This window comes from Varroa jacobsoni, unplaced genomic scaffold (assembly GCF_002532875.2).
Source record: "Varroa jacobsoni isolate VJ856 unplaced genomic scaffold, vjacob_1.0 scaffold_598, whole genome shotgun sequence".
NCBI lineage: Eukaryota > Metazoa > Arthropoda > Arachnida > Mesostigmata > Varroidae > Varroa > Varroa jacobsoni.
In genome coordinates this window covers 163,501-181,488 of record NW_019213500.1, presented here as the reverse complement: position 1 = coordinate 181,488, position 17,988 = coordinate 163,501, and the positions used below count along the sequence as shown (strand labels likewise).

Below are 17,988 nucleotides of genomic sequence, written 5' to 3'. Positions count from 1 at the left end.
GCTCTCACACACACACAGACACTCAGACACACACACAGACACACAGACACTCACACACACACACACACACACATCAAGGCGAATGACTTTCACTTTACATTTTATTTGCGTATAAATAATAGTTGTACAGTACAAGGTCCTCTATACCTACCAGAAGCAGCCCTTTGTCACTATCATCTGTTGTTTTTTTGATCAAAGGCAGTCAGTTTAAATGCCGGCGTTAATGTTTTGTCGTTGAAATGTTAAGCTGAACGCAGTCAAGCTCAGGTTCTGTCTATGTGAGAGGCAAAACATTTTACCACGATAGGCCATTGATACTGACGTGTGTTGCTCGTAATAATGCTGATGATTTCGTGGAGTGATATTCCACTTTGAATTCCTCCCATCGCGTTACTTTACACAGCGCGGCAAACAATACGCGACTTCCAACGAACGATAACGAAATCCGTCATCATCAGGACGACTAGAGCCAACAACCGCTGCAACGAAACCCCGTCGTAGGTGTACGGCCCTTAGAGACAAGCAGAAAACGATTGACCACGTCGTCGGTATAACATCGTAGGGCAAACGACAAGAAGCTACAGCAGACAGTGGAAGGGCATACCGAAACAAAAGCAGACGACCAAGAAGCAGTTCAAGAAAGTAAAGGAAGGAAATACAAAGCAATGAATTGAGTATATTTGATGCGCACCTATATGTATGTGGTGGTGGATAATGTCGCGGAAAAGGTGCAACAAGTTACAGTCATAGTAGTTATAAATAATAATTGTAACAATACAATGTTCATTCACAACGGCTAAATGTTATGGTACTACGATGACGCTGAGTCCTTTTCTGTTGAATCTTTTGTCATTCGTGTTGTCTGTTCTCTCTCTTCTTCCTCTATCTGATATGTGTTGCTGTTTACTTAGACAAAAAAAAAGGCGAAGCATAAGGCGAATAGGAAAGAGAATAGCCGAGCCACTGTGAAACGACGGTTCAGTTGGAAATCTCGATTCGAAACTTGTGCTAGGAAAGACAAAGGCTTGAGGCCAATTGACCCGCCGAATCCACTGTGATAGTTCCCTTGAGTCGAGACACCGTCAAGTACAGTGCACTTCGTTGCAGTATGTAGATTTGACCGAATCATTAAGCCTAGGTTAAGGCATCGGGCCCTCGAACCGGCTTGTTATATTCTGCCGTGTTGTTGTACGGACACGGAGACGGTGCCAGTGACAGTGATGTAGAGACTGCTTCCCTAAACGGCGGTTAACAGCTATAACGTACGAAGTAGGAGCCGCATGCGTTACTTTCGCATGTAAGCGTATCCCCGTTTGTTTATCGCGCGCGACTGCTTCTACTTCTCCGTGAACTCGAGCTCCGACTACTACTATGAGGAGGCCATTAAATTGCGGATTTTTGCGACTCAGTATCGTCACCCCGCCTGCAGCACGTTGCGGCTGAGTCTAAGGCGCTTATTGGCATTAATAACATCGCCAACAGCAATAGCAGACGCAAATAGCTACATTTAAAATACGTGTTTCGAGTTCTACGTTCAATACATTAGTTCAGAGGTGACGCAAGCTGCATTATAACTATTACATTCTAGCATAAGCAATCATGTGTCGAGGGTCTGAATTCACTGTGAGGTTAGCCGGACGTACAGCCATATATACAAGACCATACACATACGCAAATGTCATGACGAGTGGTCATGTTTTGACGACCGCTGTTGTTGTTATTGCTGCTATTGAAGCCGTCTAATTGCTATACTCGTATAAAGAGCGTTGGCAAAAATTATTTGTAACGGTTAGCATCGTTGGCTGAACTACACCGTCGCCTATTTCTATCGCTGTTGCTGCTATGCTGACTTCGTTTACGGTACGACTATTCTTACCTTTCTGTTACTACGAAAACGTAAAGGGTAGGCGGAATTGCTGTAAAATCGTTGGATGCTGTGGATTATTCCACAGTGGCCTACTATAAAATAGTAGTGTTCAGATGTTTGCGTTCAGCCAACATCGGCGTCGTTCGCAACGGCCCAGCACTGTAGTAGCAATGAGAATAAGGGTAGTATTACCGATAATGTCTTTAGACCATAACTGGGTTAGCTGTCTGGCGGCCGCCAATGTCAAGCTGAGACCATTTGTTGCTGTGGCTTGTTTTGGCGGACAGCGGCCTAACGCCAGATGCGAGATCCGTCAGAACACTATATCCGAACTGATCTAAGAACCAATTGACATTAATACGCTATTCGTTCATCGTCGTCGTCATCGTTTGTGACGCGTTCGTATTGACCATGGAAAGACCATGATCATGCAGGTCTGCATTGTGCAGAATAAGAGTAATAAAATGAAAACGAGCAGTCCGCTGGCACTCTTCGATAGCGGGACAGCGTGGCGCATACGTACGCTCTTGCATCTTTGTACGTGCCATGTGGATGCGATTTTTTTTCTATGAAACGAAGCCTTCTTTAGTGCGCTTCAAAAATTAGTCACGTTTATGTAATAGAATAAAAAAGCTACTGCTAAGATTCATTCGGATCTAAAATCACGAAAAACACTAACTACAATCACTAAAGCGACGTCAAAAAACGCAGTGTTCTGCTAAATATCGCCATCTGGAAGAACAGGCAGGACCCGTATTAACTGGAAAAGACGCAGGACAACGGCGGATTGGAGCAAGGGGATGGAACAAAAACGTAGGCAACTCCAATTAGGGCTGTCGTGGTTAATGGTCAGAGCCTCTTTTAGAACCATCCTATCATCTACGAAAATAAATGCCCTACTATCTGAAGAAGTTAACATAATTTAGGGTCCAGCGTGATGAACAGTGAAGTGTAAGACAGATGTAGTTGTGCGCCCTCCCTCTCGTTCGGGCGTCAATGCGCCTGTTCCTCAGGCAAAAATGTCAATGAACATCCAGACGGTACACGGGAAATAATAACGGAAAACTTCTCAATGGAAACAGATGCAACTACTGCCGAACGTAGCCAATGGTCCTGCTAGCACGAAACACGATGTCAAACGAGTAGATTGACTAGGACAAACTACTATGACTTTTAAGCGGTCATTAAGTGGTGGCGTAACATAACGGCAGCCATTGATATTGTTCAGGTTACAGCAGATGCTATCGCAATTATAGCTTTTCAACTCGTCTTGAAATTCTTCACTGGTTGAGGCGGGCGTAACAGTGTCTTCAGATCACTGCATTGTATGCCAAATAGTCAAGCATTCGGTCATGAAAAAATGTTTAATCCTAAGAAGTAATTCTTGTAGGGAGATGTTCACGCAATTCGAGTTTAGCTACTTCAACGCAAATCTGTGAATCGTTAGGTTTGATATGGTGCTTTGCAGCGTTTCCTCTGTTAGCCTTTAAATAAACGTTATTTTCCCTAGTTTAAATAGAACGAATGTTTTCACTAGAGTAGAAATTTTACATAAGCAAACATTTGTGTACGATGATGGCGTTCAAATTCGCTAAATAGATTCCTCCAAGAAGCAATGGCGTGAAGCTTGGTTGTACATATTACTGTACAGTCTTCATCCTCCAGACTCTATGCTACCTATGTGGTACGACCGTAGTCTCCGTAATGGAAAAAAATGGGACAAAGCCAGCGTTTTTATTCAAAAGTAGCAGAACTTTCCCCCAAAAAGAGATCAGTTGACACCTGATAAAGAGACCGCTTTCTATATTTGATAAGTTGGCATAATCTTCATTAAGATAAACAAATTACGAGAAATGAGGCGGGGTGTGACCAATGCCTCGCATACACTAGTCGTCGAGGTCTTCCATAAGTGTGCGCCTATATCTGGCTCAACACAGAAATGTGACGCGAAACAGCCAAACATGAGCCTTTGAATTAATTACTTTCTTTTGGAAGTAACAACAGCGATTACCCGACAGTTACCAAACTGTACTTATCATCCCAAATATGCTCGTAGTTTTTATTTATAAGGCAGCAGCACTTGCTCATCGTCAATTCTTTTTTAGAAGGATTTCTATTATGAGTGTTTTTTTGGTAGCTGCCACAAATACTCGTAGATAAACACGTTTTTATTTTTTTCGACAGAATTTTCACCAGGGCGATATCGCCGAAGTGTAATTTTCAACTGTTATCAGCTTTTTGTATCGAGTAGTAAAACTTAGTCTGTATGATTTTTCGACCATAACGATCATAGAAAAATACAAGATTTTTTGGCAATAATAATCGTTATCACAAATTAAAAATGTCAGTGCCGAGACAAGAAGTATGGGTTTAACGCAAGTAAACTGGCAATCTGCAAGCAGTTATAAAATTCATGCTAGTTACTTATACTTGTTATGAGGCTGACATGATCCGATACGTTGCTGTACCATATGGCTTGTCTTAGTCGAGACATCCACTAGAGATCAATCACGTAACGAATCCTTCATGATGCTACGACGTTATACGATAACGTACCAGAATATCAGATAGTGGCGCCAAAATTCAAAAACAACCGCATTTCTTACTAAAATTCAGAGAGTCAAAGACAAATATTGTACCCACAAAACCCAAACCACACGTTAATTTTAACCCATATAACCGTGGACCTGTACGCAGCAAATTATGATTATGTATAAGAGCTATAACGACGCTTTGTAACAGGCATGCCGGGAACGCTCAACTCGTATCCCAATAGAGTTATATTGATATTAGAACAGACAAGAACAAAACGAACGGCGGGCATCCGTTCTTTGCCTCTAACTAATCAGTCCTTAACGCAGGCCTGAATATATCCCGTGCGGTTCATAGTATTGTCTTTGTATTTTTCCACTCATAATTTAAATATTTAAAGACTACAGCCTTTCAAGTGTACAGCTCTATAATATTGTTGTGTGCTTCTTCGCCGTTTGGCAACTTTGGAAACGGAACGAGAACCTATTACAACTTCGCCTATTTCATTAAACGTGGTTCGTGTTCTGCATCGCAGACCGCTGTAGAATAGCTCGTCCCTTGGACGACCAAGCAGTCTGTTGTTCCTGTTTACTTGGGGACTTCATTACTTGTTTTGCTTAAGTCTAACTTACCTTTACCAAACGATAGGAAGCTGTGAACATGATGGGATCATGCCGATCCCTGTTGGTCAGCGATACTACACGTAAAAAGCTCATCAAATACCAGGGCGAACACGGGGCAAAAAAGAAATGAATGAAATATTTTTCGACTGCAGTGCTACATCACACACTGGAAAAGATTCGGTTGGGGTAAGGGGTTTTCGCCTACTTAATTAAATCGGATTCTCTTCTATATTCCAAACAATAGCTGTAGTCACAACGAGATCGAATAATCACACCACTAATCAATAGCAGTGCTCGCAGGTATGTTACAAATCAAATGAATATCTATTATCTAATTAATTTACCCTTCATCGGCTACTATAGCTCGTATAAGCGAAAACAAAAACTGAACTATATATCTATGCATCACTCATTTTCTTCCTCGTTTGTATTCATCCGTTTTAATGATTGCCTCGTGCATGATAACAAGGTCCTCAATCGGTCTGGCCGTGCCCCAGTTATATATATATAAAATGGTCAGTAGAGAAATTGTTCAGTCGTTAACTTATGCTTCAGTTGTCCGATATTCTGGCCTCAACGCCGAAGATAAACGGGGCTAAGGATCACCAGTAATCAGCGAACCGGCAGACTATTGCGTCTTCGGATTAACTCATCGAGGACCAGTAACGCCGACCCATTTCGCACTAACAACGATATCGGCAGTTCCAGTGGCAGTAGTGAAATAAAAACGCGAAATCGTGAGACCGGTTCGAGCAGGTGAGAGTGATGCCTTAGCGTTCTGGCTGTGCCGGTCGTTAGAAACTGAACTATCTGGCAGTTCTGAGACCTTGGCTATAGCTGGTGTAGAAAAGAGTGCTAACGTTTTTCCTCAATACTAAGTCAAGCAAGCAATCATCATCATTCAATCTTTCCCTCGGAGCAGTTTCATATCGTCATTACTACTACTGCTGCTGCTGCTACTAAGAATAGTCTGTCCTATTTTCCCTGATGACTTGTGTAGGTCGATCGCAGTATCTACCAATTGCACTGCAGCTATGGAACACTCATCATTCGTGTCTGTTATCGTGATTTGCACTATTCGCTTGTTCCAGTCCGTCGTAGCCGCTACGATATAGAGAAAGGCCTGTGAACAGCGAAGCCTGATCCTCGGAACCCGAACACGAATTATGAGCCTTTAGAACTGTTTCAGCTCCAGCAGAATATATACGATTGAGAGGAAGGAAAACAGACGCAAGCGAAAATATTTACAGTACAAATGTATCTTTATGTTTAAAATTATACATGGATATAGTCAATTACAACTTACTTCTAACAGGGAGGTTTAAAACGCGCGCACTAAAGAAATAGAGTAACCATTTAGTAACTACTAGCCTATTATGAAAAGATGCCAGTTTGTCCAATAATTGATTAATAACTTTTATAGAGCATCAGTTAATAACCGCGATATATATATATGAAAGCTGATTGCGGTGACATTACCATCCTGCGTATGAATAGACGAAAAACGCATGTGTAATTAGCGAATCAATCTAACTGAGATCGCGTCGCAGCTATTTAAGATATACAAGGCCGATAAATGGAAAGATACCATTTAACAGGGTCCGCAACGTGGACAATTGTCACGGCAAAGCCCGAACAGTGCGAAAAAAAAACGTGCGATATTGAACCATCGATTAGGTAGTAAGGAATTTCAATTTAGAATTGTAGCAGCAAGCATATATGTTATGCTTTCTTTTAAATTACTCATTATCGAACTTCAACAAAAAAAAAAAAAAAAAAAGAACAAGAAGTAATGCACCACCGAAAATTGTCACGAAAGAAAAGGTTGCAGACCGGGCTAAACAAGTCATCGTTACCATAACCCATTTTAACAGCAATACGACTTAAATAATATTCTTTAGCGAACGAGTAGAAAAACGCAAGGCAAAGCTGTGAACAGGAATGTGTGCAGGTCGCATACATAGAGCCTGTACCCACGCCCAGTTCATTCTACTTCTTTCTTTCATTTTATAGATTCATCCATTAATTGGTTCACATTCGATAATAACGACCATGGTAATGATTGTCGCGGTGCGCTCTGGCCCTGAGATCAACGGACTGGCAGCAGAATTTTTGATTGTTCGGGTGGCGGGACACGATAGCATGCTCACGCAGCCGACGCTGACAGAACAGAACAGAACACGCAGAGTCATCACGTAAATGTTGAGCGTTAGACGCTCAAGCGACGCTGTTTCGGCGCACACGGGCGGACATTGTTGGAAGCTGTAAGAACAACTGTGCATTGTGTGCATATTTCAGAGGCTGGAAAATTACGTTGTCAAACAGTCGAGAAAAATGCGTGACTACATTCTGTAACTCATTCATCTAGCAGACAAATTCAAATGATGATTATTATGACTACGGCTACCAGAATCCGATAAAAATGAACAAATGTTATTGAACTTGACGCGCTTCTAAATTGTTATGTAGACTGGAGAAAATAGAGGGCGCATTACGTAAACGTAGATGACGAATGTCTACCTTACCGAGCTGCTCTGAAAACCGCTTTGTTATTTCCATAGAAGGTTAAAAATTAGAAGTACCTGCCGCCCGTGCCTAGCATTAGCTTCGTGGCAAAACAAAGGGCAAGATTCAGTAGTACCATCTTGATAGAAAAGTTTTATAGACCTTAAGATTAGGAGAGACGATGGTTAAATATTTGATTCTGGGCCGTTTGGTCACAGAAACAGCTAGCTCTATACAACACTAGTTGTTTATCATATTGACGGGTCTCCAGTAGAACGTGAGATGACCATGACAATTTTCGGTTTTATTTAAACCTAGTCATCAGCCAAAACGGTGTCAGGGATTATCGGTGGCCAGTAAGTAAACCATCTCTAGTTAGATCCTTCTATTCAAGGCAAGATGGTTGTCTATCTGCGTGATTTGGTGCTATTTCTGAAACCGTGATTAAAAATAGAGGATAATCGGAACGAGACGCTGCAACCAGATCGGGGTAGTATCATCATGAATCGTGCCTTATCAGAAAAGTTTGTTTCATCATTACACTTGTCATGAACAGCTACAAACGTTATATATTAGCTTCTCACTCGACCGTCAACGCCGTGGCATTATGCGTGCTTCAAATTTGAAGCGTTGTGCATTTTTCAAAACTGAAATGCAAACTAGATGTGGGTAAGACCCTAGTAAAGATAGGGAGTATTGATTTTGCGTCCACATTGAACATGACTGGAACAAGCTTAAAGATGGTATTGACACGTTATTTACTTGGTTATGAATGACTAATACGCATTTCATACCTGAGAAGGCAGGACTGTAGCACACCGTTTCCTCGATACCCTCGCCGAGATCCTCAAGGTCGTCAAAGTTAACGTCGATATCCGAATCAACTTCATCGTGTTTCTCCAACACTAACCCACTGTCAAAGTATCCGTTCGGTTTAAGAGTACCTTTGCTTCCTCGCTTAACACTCTTTAGCGGTGTTCCGGTATACTCTTTAATCTCTCGTAAGTTGTTACGAGCGTTTTTTGACCGGGTTAGAAAATTATGCGAATTCGGGTTTTCAATAAGCACCGATACGTGTTTGAGCTTCATCGTCTTATAAAAGTTTGTAGAGGCCTTCACAGATTTCGCGTCGATGTTATTATTGTTGTTGAGCTTCTTTCGCCGAATAGCGTGAACACTGGCTCACGAAATCTTCGGTGACACAATGACAATCTGGTGACGGTCGTAATCACTTATTTTGTAGACGACTGTCTCTGCTATAATATATCCAAACAATTCTGAACGAAGTTCCCAATTCGCACGGCCGACGAGAGGCAAATATTGCTGTAATATTTTTCTTCGTCATATAACAATCACAGGCAAAAACAGCTTGGTCGGTTAGTGTGTACACGTATCAATTCTCATGTGATCTTAAAAATTGGCGCCATCTTCGTTAGCTGCCGCCTGAAACCGACCGCAGCAGTATTACCATGCTGATAATGGTAGCGTTTCGAAATAGGACACGTAGAGACTACAAATTTTCTGCAATGCTTCATCTGCATTCATAGTGCGGCAGCTATAGTCATAGTAGATTTAGGACGGTAGTGTTACGCGGTCGTCTTGGAGACCAGACCGGCAACAGAAGAGGCTCGATAAGGCACACGACAGCCGATAGGCTTGCTGCGCAGGTAGAGTACCTGTGTTCTGCTGTCCTGCCGAGAGCCACCGCCGATTTACAGGATACACAAAAACAGGGCAGGCATTCGTGACCTGTCTCAACGGCTTGTCACAACAAACAATGCTGTAGCCGGTGTCCACCAGAAAAGACGAAGAACCACCCCGTAGAGCTACTGTGAGGTAACACACATAATTATCCAGTCTAATCTCTCGCATCAAGTGCATAACCGATCCATCGTAGATCTGGTAATCACTCCATATGAACGCGTTGTTGTTGACAACGTTTACTATGCAAGAGAAATCGCCATTCGATTTATGCGACCGAATAATGTCATCATATGACCATTGTTGTGTTCTTTCTCAGCAGAGAATAAAAAGTTTGGTACTGAGATTGTATTATAGAAACGGCGCTTAATTCCTCACATGGATTGCCGCACAATGGCTTGCGAAGCCGCCAAAGGTTGATAGATCGACCAGCCATACGCTACCGGGGCTTTAGAGAAAACTGGCATCATCGCTTCCCCGGCTGCTAGCACTGCACCTGTTTCCCACAACAATGCCATGTGTGAGGTAGAATTCTCTATAAAAATTCCATTATGTGAAGGTGAGCACGCAGTCAGATGTCATGAACCGCTCGACTTGCGATTGTTGCTAGCTGCCTTTCAAGTAAGTTTAGTTCTATGACGGATGTATGGGACATCCGATTTGAAGCGACTTTCTTAGAAAATAAATAGTCCAAACCCGACGAAGCTGTGATCGACGAACGCCTTTTTACTTACGGGGTAAGTACGAAAATGTAACCTCTAGTATAAAAAAATGCAGAAAAAAAATTCTGTACATTTAATAGCGGTAAGAACTTACCAATGCGTCACTATTTACTATAGACCAGCCACGCTTGGGCGAACCTACAGACGGACGATCTGGATGAGGATGCTACGATTCAATACAACTGACCTGTTAAAACTAGCCTTGACTCAAAGCAGGAAGTCGTAAGAGTGGGTACGGAAATAAACAGTTTGTCTGGCAGACCATCTGTATTTTGATTTTTTTCGGTTTCTGCAAGCGTAAACTAAGAACAAGGAGAAACTGTATTTAGAATAGGTGGAGTAATCAGCTGAAATGTATGGTACCATCTGCGTCTCTCTGTAACACAACGGTACCAGGGACTGCATTGCCGAAAGTAAGACTCTAGCGGAAGGCGCCTTGTCGTGTCTACGGCATCGGCAGCGCGACAGGTAGTGATCGAGCGAAACCTGCGCTACATAACGAACGGAACAACGACTATGAACAGTGCATCGCTATGACAAGCGTGTTCGAGGCGGCCTAACCTTTAGGCCCATGACACACTCAGTAACCCACCATCCATATGTTCTACATTTAGCACAAGCGAACATCAGTATACCGTTGCTTTTCTAAAAACGACATCATCAACACTGCGCGTAAAGATCGACCGGGCTATATTTGTTCCGTGCCGTCTTTTGAGTGCGCATCACACAGCACTGACGTTTTTGTTCTCTCTATGTTCTTTCGAACGCACTAACTCTAAGCGCACGTACATACATCGTTAGAACACGTAGTAACAGTAGTGATCCAAAACATACACTTATACACATTAGTTAAGCACGCGGGCAAACTATGGTGACTCGTTCGACGACGACGACGACAACAACCAGACCTGATCATATTGTCGTTGATATTGCTGTACCTTAGAGAATGGCACGGACAGATCATGATCTCGAGTACGTGCAGGCGTCAGAGTTCGAGCTGATTCTAGCTCTACTAAGCATACGTGAATACGAAAGGGAGCACCGATACTGAGTATAGACACGCGACACTTGGTCGAATCGGCTTTGACAGGACCATTCTAACTGGCAGCAATTACTAAAAAATAGTAATATCTACGAAATGTACGGTTACATCAGCAACTACGACTAGAAAATGACAAGTGCACCTACCGTCACATCTCTTAACCAACGTTCATTTACAAAAGATCACGCCAAACTTAAACTACGAAAACTTCTTTCTTGATACTCGTTCGCAATGACCTAAACTTCGCCAGAACAAACTAAATTGAATGGGACGCTTCCTCGCTTGTTCGTTCCGCGAACTAAAATACAACGGCAGCGCGGAGTAGCCGAGCAACAAATACGGCTTGAATAGAGCATCAAGACCGTGCCTGGATGCGTTACTGCTCTGGTCGGTTTTCTTGGCGCACGCCGACAACGAACTGTCGGCGCGGTTCTTCGGAGCTCCCAGCGGCGCGCCTGGGCGAAAGGGGGAGAGACCCACTGGCAGCAGCAACGCCAACGGCGGCAAACCCGTTGGTGACAGACACTACCTTTGCCTGCCGTCCAGGCCCTCGCACTCATACAGCAGCAGCAACAGTAGTAGTAGCAGTAATAACAACAACAGACGGGACGACAAAGAATAAAGGGAGGCTGGCGGTGGAGAAAACAGCGAGAGAGAAAAGCCATGTTCGTATAAAGAGTGACACCAGAGGGAACCGCTTTTGGCGGTCGACGCTTTACAGCCCGGTAACTACTGCTGATGATAACGTACAGACACATATCACACGGTAGCGTTGGTTGTTGGACAAGATACACGAGCATAGCTTCGGTCTGTCGGTTGACTTGACGCAAACGGCCACCGATACACGTATACATGAAGCGCATAGATAGATGTCGGCCACTGCGGCGCAGTCGCAGCCGCAGCATTAGTAGAAATAGCACCACTGACCCCCAAAGCAAAAACAATAAGGTGCTGAAGATCAAGATGAGTAACTAGGATCGCTCAAAGTGCCGTGCAGAGTGCCTGTAGCAATTCCAACATTGGCGCTTGTACTGGGGTTCGTAACCGACAATTTATGCACCTTGTAGTCGGTCTATATGTGTTTTCTATGACGATAATAATAATGGTAATGCTAGAACTTCATAGGAAGCCCGTTCATAGGCTTCGAGAAACAATTGGCCGTATGACATACGATGAGTTAAACGATTAGGTGACAGTTTACTAGCTCGTTATATTCACAGATGCGACTGCATTCGACCCGTCGGCAAATATGAAACTTCTGCCTTTTTACACGGCCATCTCCCCGGAAACAGCATTTGCAGTTCATACTGGTGGCTATCGCCAAACATGTGCTATAAAATCTTAATAATATTAAATTTTTTGCACTGAAGGCGGCATCCGTCCGCGATCGTACAGACGATTATATTAACTGGCATAGTATTTGTATATGTTGTGATAATGTGGATTTCGTCGTCGAAATGTCGATCAACATGTTGACACTGCTCCTGTCTTCGTACGTGTCGTCCCGTTCATCCAGTGATTTCGTGCCCGTTCCACAAGTCTCAAAATCAGATATGCTGGCCATGGTCGCACTGTGATAAATAATACTAAAAAGACATTTGGGGGTTGTAGTCTCTGTCGGAAACTGCCCCTATGCACGTGGTGGCGATTCGACGAACAATACAGTGCGGCAATGATTGTATTAGCCGCTTACGCTACATAGTGTTTCCTCTAACCCCCCACCCCTACCAGCCATCTTTTAGCCTTTCAGATGGCTCCGTTACCCAATCGATATCTCTACGGTCTATCTACTGGTGTCTTTAAAGTCTATCTCTCTACTGGTGCTAGCGGCGCGTATATTTCGAATGCGTTCATCATCCAAATTACCATCGACATGTCTGGGTTGGACATGCTCGTTCGGGGACTTTAGCCGACATTAATTGGATGGGCCACTGCTCACCTGGATAAAGGATCGGAAGCTTTTCATTTCCTTAGTCAGTAATAGTCTACGTCTGCCTGTGTCGGTCTACATGAATTTTTATATGCCATATTCGTATCTATGACATGTTACGCATAGAGGTAGTATGTTACGGGTGCAGATGTCCGATGTAAGACAAAAACTTGTTTGTGTTAGTACATGAGAGCTGTCTACCTGTTTGTATGTTAATTGACTGCTAAATACGTGCGTTTACGTGTGTGTGTCTGTATGTTTAATACGGTGTCGCTGGGTGAAAGGCGGGTCCTGGATATGATGGTTTTGCTATACTGACAAAAACAGCCATTGGTTAACTGTAGCATCAAGTGCAGTCATATATGAACTTTTTCTTGTGTTGCATTATTGAAAGGATTATAACATCTTCATGCAGTTCCCTAAAACATAAATCTTCGATCGCTTGAACGCTGTTTGTAGCCGAGAAATCGAAATATATTTAATAATGAAAGCGCATGGCAAAAACATCGGTGAGAATACGCTTCATATTGCTACATGAGTATAATTTAGACGTGCGGTATATTGCATAGATTCTGATACAATTCAGACGAAGTGGAAACCGAACCGCGCAGGACACCGTAACAATGACTAACAGGTTTCAATATATTTTATAAAGATTAGTTATAATAAAAACAAATTATTAGTTGTTTCTTCATTCTATACAGATTTGGACACTCTGTGACATCAAATCCACATATATATATATATATATATATTATGTCTACGATAAACTAACCTCGTTTATTTTTGGAAGTTTCTTCGTGCAGACGGCCTAGTCGAATGATGCTTTATCATGCTTAGATCATAAATGTTCAATCAGTTGTTTGCTATCTGTAACTGTGTTAGTTGCGACGGCGATGGATGAACTAGATAATGTAACATTAGTCAAAAGTTGTGTTTCTGTTTAGTTAACATACGTATATTCATTCTTTTGTTATGATCTTCCTTCCATAATCAGCATCGTCATTTTCATCACAGTATTCACTGTGATTACTGTCGTAGGTAAAGCGATGTTTTCGCTATATGCAGCCGCTGCCGGCAAAAACAGCCCAGCTAGCCAATACATAGCTTGCTGTCTTCGCGAACTCATCGGGACATCATCTTTATTTGGGCCAGCAACTATACGGAATCACAGACTGGCAGACTGCCAGACTGATACGCGCCTTTTGCTCCTGCTAATATAAAAAAAAATGTTTCGTTCACCGGAAAATAATTATCCGAGTCTTCGTTGTTAGCTGCACGGACCATCACCGGATTATTCGTTTGTATAGCGTCAGCAAAAATAACCGCATCGTGCTTAACCACGACAACAAAACAGACAACAACAATTATTATATATTTATTAAAAAGTTAACAAACATTATAAAAATAAACGTGTACCGCTGAACTAGTATATCATGCTGATTATGGAGTTATTCCTAAGAACTCCACCTCCTCCCCAACCTCCCAACTATATACGAATACTCCTATACCAATACGGACCTCCTAATAACGAATAAGAACATCCGGGTTAACACCTTGATTTATTTAGCGACCCCTGCATAGATAAACTGCAATCGTCGATGGGCACTCTACAACATTTGCATTTACTTTGTGGGCATTCAACCGGTCGTGTTGCGTTGCGTTGCGTTCTACTGTGATGTTGTACGTACTCTGTGTGAAACCCATACGTTACCGAACCACGCTAATGCACGCCAGTCGGCTTTTCCTTGTTGTTGATCGCCCACAAGTACATTATATATTATACAGTACAAACTAGCAATACTGGAAAGAGCAAAGACAGCAGTTTTTGGATCTGCAGCTAAAACCAGCCAAAATTTGCCCATCCCTAAAATTGATAGCTATGAAGAAGTCACTTTGAAATGCTATAATTAATCTCTGCCGCCTGCGGCTAATCCACTCTCATTACACATGTCTATGATGTTATTCTGATTGCTTCAATCGAGCACCACTCGTATATATCATATGTCATATATATCGGCTTTCTATCCTACACCTATCCGTGTACCGTTAAGGCTGAGGAATGGGTGTCATTTAGTTTGGGTCCGGTTTTACTAATGGGTCAGGAATTTATTGGGTCGTCTCATTGGGGAATCGTAAAAATGAGCTTCGTGATCTGTTAAACAAGGCCAAACGTTTCCTTAGAATTTTAGCCGTTGCTTATCCCGTCACAGGATAACATTGGTTTCCGCCCGTCGATTTCTCCTCTTGCATTTACTCATTTCGCTTTATTCTGTCTGGGAAACAGGCTGACCGGACCCAACTATTTTATAGGTTATATGTATTTCCATATTCTTAACCTTTATTCGTATTTTACGGTAAAATAATACCGGTCACGGCCTTGTCATCACGCCTATACTCTGTTGATTGTCAACATGAGAAATCTACCAAGAGCTCAGCCCAGAACGACAGAACTGCGCCAGGCAAGAGATCTATGAACGCCGATGTCCAATATGTTACAAAATCCATGACGGCTAGCTATATCACGATACTGATCCGGTCGTTTCGTTAACGCCGTTAGCAGCGTGAAGTCGATAACGTCTCAGCCGCTAGGTCTGCTACTACCGTTGATTGTTCTTGACGCGTGTAGGAACATAGGTGTTGGAGTGGTAAATTACCTATGTTTCCTGTGCTCCGTCCGTACATACAGACCAGTTAGGCCCGTTGACAGATCTGATAGTTTCTAATATACCGTAGTCCATAATTATAAACATGGCTGGATTACATTGAATACTTCGGAGCGAACGAACTGAGAAATGGACCAGACGTCAGATTACACGATAGCCTCATTGCCTTATCCATTGAGTGTTTAGCATGTTCCAGTAAATCTGTCGGTAAAATGAACAAACTTTTATATGTATGAATGAAAATGAACAAATGATTTGTATATTCCTCTGCAGAAACGTGGTATTGTCTCGTTACACATTGTATTTAGCAGTGTAGAAGCTATGAAGTAGGCAAAGTGTGGCACTGAGGTGGCGCTGCGCTACAACGGCTACCTTCATATCTAGTTGATACCGAGTATTGAGCTCGAATTGAATCTGCAGGGTGAATTTTGTTGTTACGCCAAATTGCCCGTCATTTATAGCCTGCTCTTTTAGTTAAGCTTCAAAGTGTCTATTCTTATCCTCGTATGCTGCACGGAGAGCATTAAAAATCGAATAACCGACAGGATACGGACGTATCCTGAAAACGGCTGCGTATTTACTTTCTGTTTTCGGTTTCGGAACGAGCTGCTATGCTTTTTGTTAATTGCATTGAAACAAACACTCGTGCTATCATTGTGTTCGGGGTTCTCAGGGTCGTGGCTGCTGTTGTACTTGATCGGTCTTCCTTGAGGCGGCTGGGACGGATAGATGATGCAGTCGCTTAATCAAGACAACGCGAACGTTTACAGCCTCACGCATTCTATGACATCTTCATGCGTTTATTCACGTATATTTCTAAAGCTGACGGTCGTCAATGGACATCTGGCCACCTACCTAATTATAAACAGGAAACATTGCATTTGCTGGAAACTACTAGTAACAACAAAAGACCTGATATACCCGTTGTTTACCTGTTTGTCTCGTGAAATGTAGGACGAGTCCAAAGGTGCCGAGGTTAAGAAAAATGATCACAAACCTCGAAGTCAAACGGCGACGTGAGCATTAAGCAGTTTGGGTATGAGGCAGTATCAAGGGACTAAGTTACAAGTACCATAATCAAATAGTTGTACCTTTTCTCTGGCCTAGTTACACGAATGCCTTTGGTATAAATAATATGGTGAGCTGACATTGTGTACTAAGTTGATTTTAAGAAATATCATAGCGACAAATTAGCTGTACAGAATACGGAAATTCGCATGGCACGATATAGGTTCATTAGAGGAGAAAATTAATATTATCCGACCTGAACTATTGTCATCGAAATAATAACTTCTATCTTGTTTGTGTCAAAAATGTTTTTTCTTCTGAATATCGTAACTAAATTGTTTTCTGTTTAATTCATCAGGCTGTATAACAACACTGTTCACTTTTTTTTTTTTTTGCTTAACGATCATCGACGTATCCTGTGACAGATCTTCGGAACCACCACTCTGCCTTGTGAAAATATCTACCACGAAACCGAACCGATTGCAACAATACAAAAGAATAAATTATACAGGAACAATCAAACACTGACTATCGTGTATATTTTCGCTCTTGAAGCCAGTAAAAAATAATGTGTGCTGATTTATACACGATTTTCTATGGCGTCCGCTGTCTCATCACGTCGACAAATTCAGGCGTTTTCTGAATCATGGGATGCAATGCTCTATGCTGACCATCAATCGTTACTGCGGTGAGCAAGGTACGAAGCAAGCAAATGGATGGTCGTTCATTCAAATAAATTCCGTTTTGATTCTATCTACATAAACACACATACATAACTATAGTACGACGGATACAATGCACACGACGCGTTGCCGAGGTCGCCATCTCAGCCGTCGATCTGGCCCTGACAGACCGATATTCTGGGGAGCGGCAGTACCATCCACAGTATCAACCGTTCAGATTTCTACCTGATACTGGTCACTTGCCGACTTGTCTGGCAGCGACACTGCTGACTGAAGTAGTGTTGTTAGTGGTATCATTCCTACGTAGGTAGCAGTATTTGATAATTGGCGGGCTACCATCATCGTTGCGGTCTGCGACCCGCACCTCTCTATCGCAAAACGGAAAATCTAACTCCGTCACAAGCAGCGAAGACAGAACTGTCTGGCTTAGCTGTCTGTGTGTGGTCAATAATTGTGACAGGTGGTTAAGGCAGTCCCCGGCTCGCTTTAGCAGTCGTTCAGAAAAAGAAAAAGATCAGGGCAGGCCTTAACTACGACGGATCGCTCCGGGTGAAGCGAGACTGCAAAACAGTGGACAAGGGAAAGATTCTTCTGTTGTCCTGTCATCACACAGAAACCACTGTAGCAATCCATGAACAAGCCCGTAGCAAGCAGCATTTATATGAGTAGCTCCCTCTATCAGCACTAATTGACGGAGCGACTTTACCTG

At 42.6% G+C, this 17,988-nt stretch overlaps 1 protein-coding gene and 1 long non-coding RNA gene across 5 annotated transcripts in view; one reads left to right on the top strand and one right to left on the bottom strand.

The window, feature by feature from the left end:
• LOC111261828 (uncharacterized) overlaps nucleotides 1-17,988 on the top strand; it is a 66,821-nt gene that overhangs the window by 11,717 nt on the left and 37,116 nt on the right. For 2 of the 4 annotated variants that reach the window (XR_002681225.2, XR_015311682.1), the window contains exons 3-4: nucleotides 5,578-5,778; nucleotides 6,023-7,463. The exons of the other annotated variants lie outside the window; for them this stretch is intronic. This is a non-coding gene — a long non-coding RNA (uncharacterized LOC111261828). Of the gene's footprint in view, nucleotides 1-5,577; nucleotides 5,779-6,022; nucleotides 7,464-17,988 lie in introns of those variants that run through there. 4 annotated transcript variants of the gene reach the window in all.
• LOC111261825 (uncharacterized) lies at nucleotides 6,266-13,632 on the bottom strand. Its single transcript, XM_022835648.2, has 3 exons — nucleotides 11,139-13,632; nucleotides 8,322-8,863; nucleotides 6,266-7,296 (listed from the first exon to the last, which is right to left on the bottom strand). Exons 2-3 carry the CDS (start codon nucleotides 8,614-8,616, stop codon nucleotides 7,232-7,234), a joined length of 360 nt encoding a protein of 119 aa, XP_022691383.2. The 5' UTR covers nucleotides 8,617-8,863; nucleotides 11,139-13,632; the 3' UTR covers nucleotides 6,266-7,231.